At 40.5% G+C, this 7,948-nt stretch overlaps 1 protein-coding gene across 3 annotated transcripts in view; it reads left to right on the top strand.

Moving 5' to 3' along the window:
* The window catches only part of trit1 (tRNA isopentenyltransferase 1), a 66,050-nt gene that overhangs the window by 10,673 nt on the left and 47,429 nt on the right, over positions 1-7,948 (top strand). For all 3 annotated transcript variants that reach the window (XM_032534773.1, XM_032534775.1, XM_032534774.1), the window contains exon 2: positions 6,173-6,313. In XM_032534773.1, the coding sequence (XP_032390664.1) occupies positions 6,173-6,313 (141 nt within the window). The remainder of the gene's footprint in view (positions 1-6,172; positions 6,314-7,948) is intronic.

Below are 7,948 nucleotides of genomic sequence, written 5' to 3' on the forward strand. Positions count from 1 at the left end.
TTTTAAATGAGCACAAGTAAAGTAGAAATGACGTAACAGCTGTTATATATTTTAATGGTTATTTTAACTTTTGAGGGTTTTTTACATGCTGTCTCAGCTAGTAGTTAGCTGAATTAGCTGTTAGCTAAGCTAACGTTAGCTTTCCGGTGGAGGCGAACAGACTTTCTTTAACTGTCTAAGGGAACAGATGGTAGTGTGTTGTAAATCTGCGTTCATCATGATATAATTTCTTGCTGTGACCGTCGGTTTTGCTTACAAATGATATCATCTGTAGCTAGCTAATGTTAGCGCCATTAGGCAACGTTAGCTCCATAAGCGGTTGGTTAAATAACCAAACCACTGGCTCCAGCTGACGCAGCAATGTCGCGGAAACCGTCGTCATGCCACTCTTTCTTCAGGGTCATTTTCTAAACCTCCTAAGTGTTCGGAGCCATCCACTCCAAGAACCAGAACTAGAACCAGAACTAGAACCATGTGATCATCCACACCGCTGAACCCAAACCAGCTGTAAACGGTGGTGTCAAGCAAGACCTGCATGCTCCAGGAGGCTGTTTCACTAAACCAGGATAAGGGATTAAGTCGGGATATTCAAGTTGCACTACTTCTGTCACAAGTTTGATTTAAACCCTACTATTGCAGTTGTTCAGATGGTTAGAAATGGTTGCACTGGCATCTGAGATTGGGACAATCAATGCAGCTATTCCCAGACGACATTAATGGCAGACTGCTCAGAAACCAATATATTAATTATTCCAGATGACTGATTTCATTTTCTTATTGCGTGTCCTTCTCTAATAAAGGATAATTTGGGTTACTCTTTAATATGTAGCCCTGATGTTGTTTAAGTATTAGTAGTTTACTCTGGTTTCATAACCTTCTCAATTTTAGTCTCACATTACTCAACCATTAACTTTGCCTATATAGTGAAGTGTACATTCATCATACAGGGAACTCTACAATGCTTATTAATCTTTTTATTTTGGTGCTGAACACTACAGATATACAGTACTTACAGTGTGAATTGAAGTCCCTTACTTTTTTTTTCTAGTTTCTGTATCTATAGATCCAGATTTCCAGGTCCTGGAGACCTTTTGCTGGCAGCAGTCTGTACATCTGCCAGCTCTGTTTGTTTCTTCAGATGTTGTGTGTACAGATATCTGACCATTTGGGAATTCTGTAAACTGCCCATTGATTAGCACAGCAGGAATTATGCATAATTTAGATTTCCTTTAGCCAATAGTCCTACTCACTATGTTGCCAGGCTGGCTGTCAGGCTGTATCGCGTCCGTATCCTGTTACAAATATATTTTCTATGAGCGCGATATCGCTGGCTTCTCATCCATTATGGGCTAAATATGCATTTCCATAAGATTGCTATATTACCTCAGGCCTTCTGGAGTCCTGGAGTCTGTTCATCATCAGCTGCAGAAGCCCCTTCCCTTGCTATATTGAATAGTATTTGTATTGACAGGATGTGCCAAGCCATATGTTTTTAATTATTAATACTTCCTGTATCATCGTCTGGTGGCAGAAGAGTGACTAAATCTAAATAATTTTGACATACCATTTAAACATTGTTAAGAATGAAGGCACCTGCCAGCCTGCAAAAGGTTTTTAGATTTTATCTTGTTGCCAAGTTGGTTTTTGTCTAGTGTATGAACATGAATTGTAGAAATATATTAGGCATAGCTTATAGATATTTGTGCAAATGGTTGTCAATCATATTCTCAGCATTGTGAACAAGGGTTTGAAATTAGGCCTATCGTCTTTAGGGTAAATATTCCGAGGAACATTTATTCCCTCTGCTCACTTTTAACCCTTTTTTAACCCAAATTGACCCGTTTCGAAGTGTTTTATATCAGAAAGATGGATTTCTTTCAACCAAATCGCCCCAAAAGAACATGGATGACATACAACCTTCTTCAGGTAAAATTAATGATTACTTACATTACATTTCTTGGGTGTTTTTTTTTTTAATCTTATAGCAGTTGAAATTTTTTTTTTTTTTAATGGTTTCAAAACAGTATCCGGACTAAACTTTGAAATATACCCTACTGTGATCCACTCGACATCCTCTGATCTTCACTAATAGTCAAAATAATTCATAAATTCTGCTTTTTTAACTAAAACACGTATGTATAATTTGAGATAAAGGAGGTTTGTTGACCATGAATTTCAAGAATAAGTGTAAAACCAATTATTAAACCAGCTCAGGTTTTTTTTTTTTTTTTTTAAAGCGCCCAAAATCTGGAAAAAGGGACAAATAAATCAGAACAAGCAGAGAAAGCAAAGTAGGCTATATGCTGGTGGGGAGGGGGGGGGGGGGGTCTTGAACACCACAGTAGGCTATAAGTGGGGGGGGGGGGGGGGGGGGCGTGGCTATATGCCAATGTTTTCAATTAAGAAAAACATTGCACGAAGCGAGCTGATCCTCTTTTCCATGTTGATAAGATCATTAAAAGAGAAAGAATAATGAGACAAAGAGAAATCAAGGGACATTTGGAATAGATAAAATGCAATTAATTGAGTTAACTATGACATTAATGCAATTAATCGCGATTAAGCATTTTAATTGTTTGACAGCACTACATTTTATTTATATAGTGCTTAACATAGTACTCAGAGACACTTTACAGTGGAATGAGCACATTTAGCACATACAGATACAGCAGTAAAAACAAGCATATTAAAAGCAATTAAAACAGAATGTACAATTTTTAAAAATGTGGAGTGACTTGTAAGTAGATCATTTTAAATCCTTACACATTTAGTCGGTCCGCTTTTGTCTGCCAAACTGTTTAACCCTTGTGTTGTCTTCCCGTTAACCACGAACTTGCCCTTCCAGGTCAAAATAGCATTTTTTTTTTTGTGCTTTTCCGATGTTTTTGACCCTTTTTATGATTTGTCACTTTTTCCATGCTTTTGGCGCTTTTTTTATTTTATTTTTTTAACCTGAGCTGGTTTAATAATAGCTTTTATACTTATTCTTGGAATGCATGGTCAACAAACCTCCTTTATATCAAATTATACATAGGTTTTTAATTAAAAAGGCATAAATTAAGAATTATTTTGACTAATAGGTAAGATCAGAGGATGTCGAGTGGATCACAGATGAGTAGATGACAAAGTTTAGTCCGGATACTGTTTGGAAACCATGACAAAAAAGAATTCAAATGCTATAAGATTACATAAAATGAATGGTTACTTTCATTGAATTTTTTGGGTGTTTTATGTAATCCTATAGCATTTATTCTTTTTTTTTTTTTTATGGTTTCAAAACCGTATCCGGAATAAATCCGGACTTTGACATATACCCTCTGTGATCCCCTCAACATCTTCAGATCTTAACTGGTAGCTAAAATAATTCATAATTTCTGCCTTTTTAACCTTAAACGTATGTATAATTTGATACAAATGAGGATTATTGACCATGAATTCCAAGAATAAGTGTAAAACCTGTTATTAAACCAGCTCAGGTTTTTTTTTTTTTTTTTAAAGCGCCAAAAGCTGGAAAAAGTGACAAATAAATCAGAAAAAAGGACGAAAACATTGGAAAAGCACAAACTTTAAAAAAAAAAAATGTTGACCTGGAAAGGCAAGTTCATGGTTAACGGAAAGACAACACAAGGGTTTAAAAAAAAAAAATCCATATTTCAGATATAAAACCCTCGGGTCAGTTTGCTTCACCGTGCTTCGGCTTTCCATTAGAAGCTGCGGCTCAGCGGGGGAAACATGCCGCATGCGTCTTCTCCATTCCTGCATCAGTGAATCTGTGATCGACACCGTGGTCTAGTTAAGAAAGCCGTGAGCGTGCACTTATCCCGGCTTTCTACACCTGGCTTGACTTAGCTTCACCTTCTCGTCCTGGCTCGGCAAACGTGCAACCGATTAAGCCGCGATCACACTAAGTCAAGCTGCGCCTTTTCAGTTATCCTGGATTTCTTAATCATTCATTCATTTGTGCGCATTTTGCAAAACCACAAACATAAGGTTATTGTCTACTTCGGGCCCTGAGGCCGCGCTGCCAACGCCGCTGTCTTTGCCAGGCAACGGGGGCAAAAAGAGCTCCAGAGAATGCCGGATAAGAGCAGGTGGGCGGGTGTCAGGCTTACGCAGAGCACCAGAACAACCGCACTGACACTGACATCACTGCCAGTATGATAAGAACATCCAAAACACAAGATCAGTGGATTTGGAGACATGAAAAATACGAAAATACGCAGCTAAAGGATCATAGCGCCGCCGAGTTAAAGGTCACGCCAATGACCCAAACACGCCTTCGGATTCCAGAGTGCTATGGTTCATACATTAGTTCAATTTGAACTAATGTATTCAAGGAGGAAAAGCCACTTGCTTGATAAATGTCATCTCTCTGCAGTGTCATCCGCCGTGCCACCTCGTAATTTCCGATGGATTTTGATTGGCTGTCGGTGTTTCTATCAGTGATCACTAGGACGTCATTCGCCACTGTCGTCATTACAGTCACTTGAGTCATAACAAATTTAAAACTATATATTTATAGTTATAGTTCTTGGTGTGGAGGGCCCTTTTATCCATGTTCTACTTATCCTGAAATACATGTATAAAAATGTACATGGGATTTATGTTTTTTGTTTGGTTATCGAGAATGGTGAGATTTCACCTCTCATATTGACAACTCTAAAAAGAAAAATACTTTTTTGTGTGTTCCCGGCCTCGCTAATATTTCCACTATTACTACACATCCCAGCTGACCTAGCGTCGCACAGATTTTGAAGAGAGTCGGAAAAGCTCAAAATAACCACAATGCATGGTAATCATGAAATACTCGCCATTTTCACAGAGGGGGAAAAGAAGCTCATGAGTAAGAGTCAAGAGTGACTTCATTAATCCATTCTTTGTGGCTGTAAGAATAATAGGTGTGTCTTCATTTGGGACTGTGCTTCAGTAGCCAATAGCCGGCTGTCAGCTAACTAAATTCGGGATTTTCCAACTCCGAATTATTGAACAAGAAAGCGCTCCACCACGCTCCGTCTTTTCAAATTCCCGGATGAGTCCAACCACAGGTTTCAGGCTACAGGTAAAATAATGTGAAGTTTTTGACTCAAAGGGGATTTATGTGTGTGCCATGTGTCACACAGACAGACACGCACACGCACGCACACGTATTGAATGGTTCATGCTAGACTACACACAGATGTAGTGCCGAGGACAGGGCGGTAGACGTGTATTTACATGACGAATGTGGGAAGATGTTGATATGTTGCCATCTACAACTTGATTATTGGTCGTGGTAAATTACAAAAGCAATAAATATAACTTCTGTTTATTTGTAGTCAAAATGCTGTTGTACTAGCGTGGCCTAGGATGTTATACCATCTGCAGTACCCACACTGCCATGTGTTTATGTTGCAGCGCAGTAAATGCACCAATGCCATGTTTCTGAACTGCTCTTTTACTTTTGAGCTTTGAACTTACCACGACCCAATAATACAGTTATATACCATAGCTGCATTCTCTTTTTTTCCCCTTTCTTCTTTTGCAACATTTAAACCGATCCACCAACCTGATGGCATCGAAACATACATACACACACCAGTTTTTATTGAATAAGGTCAGCAACTTGTCAGACAGTGGTCAGTCTTTCAGTTTTTCCCAGTCCATGTAACAAATGGAGAGAAAAAAAGGAAAACAAGACTTTTAAGTCTAAATGACAAAAAAGGCTTCTATGAAGACAAGTTAGTAAGCTCTCTTCACCACGAGACATCTTTTTAAAACTCTCCACTATTGACTGTGAAAACCATGACGGACTACTGTATATGACACCCAGCTGTCAGATTTCATGTAGATGATGAAGCTGGGCAGAGGAGGTGTGAATCATAATTTGCGCAAATGTTAATATCCATTACAAATGGATGACATGCAGCGCTCCTCATTCTTTTTTTTTTATCCCAGTGTTGTCCAAGGATTCATGCTTTCTAGGACAAAACATTTAACTTCCGTTCATTCAGTGCATTAATGTAGACTTTGAGAATTTTATGCAATTGCTGTTACAATCGACATATCTCTTTATCTCATCCATATATGTTCTTATATGATCATAATGATACCTGCCTATAAAGCATTTCTTTTTTTAATGATGAGTCTCAATAACTTGATCCTGTTTTTTGTGGTTCTTCTGCATGCCCTTCAGGTCTACCAGGGTCTCGACATCATCACCAACAAGGTGACAGCCGAGGAGCGCGCCCAGTGCCGACATCACATGATCGGCTTTGTGGACCCGTTGGTCAGCAGCTACACGGTGGTGGACTTCCGAAACAAAGCCCTGGCTCTCATATCCTTTCCTAGAAACGTGTTAAAGCAGATCTCCACACGCTGCCGTCACCCTGTCACATCCTCCCTCCCAGGTCATTAAGTGGTAACTGCATGGAAAATAATTCTAATCTAATCTAATTTGTGTGTGTGGATGTTGCACTGAAATTGAGAAGATAGAGATGACTAGAGACGATATTTATAGAGGAGTCCATACTGTACACACACACACACACACACACACACACACACACACACACACACACACACACACACACACACACACACACACACACACGCACTCCGGCCAGTCACACCCTCCCGCAGACACTGGCCGTCACACAGATGTGGAGAGAGGAGGCGATAACTAGAGGCGGTATTATTAGCTCAGGAAGACACACACACACTCACACACACTCTCCTCTCTCGTACACACACTCACCAGAGCGGTGAGGGGCTGTGGTAGCTCTAAGAATAGGCCCAGTGCAGCGCGAGCCCGCTTGTGGAAAGAGGGAGAGATGGAAAGAGATGAATGCAGATTAGGAGGGGTAGAGCTAACGTAGAGGATTTGAAACGGAGACGATGGATGGAAAAAAGAGGAAATCGGGGTGGGGTGGGGGTGGGGCGGCTGATAGTTAGATAGGGCTGAAAGGCTGGAAGCTGAAAGACATGGGACCTAATGACGCATCATCAGCTGTTAATCCTTCATTCAACATGCCATTCACATAAACTCCCATCCAACCCCTCCCCTGTTTCTCACTTATTGCTCTCAATCATCCAGCCCTCCTTCTGTTTCCCCGGCCTCTAATTTCCTTGCCGCTGCAATCACATTCTCTCTCTCTCTCCCTCTCTCTCCTCCCCCCTCCCCTCTCTCTCCCACCCCCACCCCCACCCATCTCCTGCTCCTTGCCTCTGCAAACACCGTGATGCAGCCCACTCTTGGGTACGCGAGAGGAGAGGAGAGGAGGGGAGTGGCAATGGCTGATGAGCCTCTATCTTGTTGGACTGGTTATTTGATTATCCCTGAGTAGAGAGAGAAGGTTGGCGAGGGAGGAGGAAGGAAGGAAGGAAGGATGGAAGGAATGGTGCAAGATTTGAGCAGATCCGACCATTGGGCGTGGCTCTGTCTGTGTAAGCAGGAAGGCCTTTCTAAAAATCCAATCCAGTATTGATATTTTTGTGTTGAGTTACAATGTGAGCCAAACTGAGTGGCCGATATTGACTTTGTGATAAAAGGAGAGTATTGGCTCTTTTGCCGCAGCTAATGATTATTTTCATTATTAATTAGCAATTAATCAATTCCTCATTCGGTCCATAACGTTCTGAAAGTTGTCAAAACGGGTGCTAAGTCTTCCTAGTTGCCCAAGTTGACATCTTCATATTGCGCGATGGTTGCACACAGCCAAAGATATTACTACCATAGGACAATGATTCCCAACCTGTGGTTCAGGATCCCTCTAGTGGGTCATAGATATATCAGAGAGGTCATGAGATAAGGGGTCGGGATGAACAAAATTACAATTTTTTGGAACATAAAGGATAGTTTAACCTCGTCAGGTCTGGAACTTTTACCACACCAAATGACACCTCATACTCGCCTTATATTAAAATGTCTACTACATGAGTGTATCATCATCATCATCATCATCATCATCAT

Source organism: Etheostoma spectabile, chromosome 14, assembly GCF_008692095.1.
Source record: "Etheostoma spectabile isolate EspeVRDwgs_2016 chromosome 14, UIUC_Espe_1.0, whole genome shotgun sequence".
NCBI lineage: Eukaryota > Metazoa > Chordata > Actinopteri > Perciformes > Percidae > Etheostoma > Etheostoma spectabile.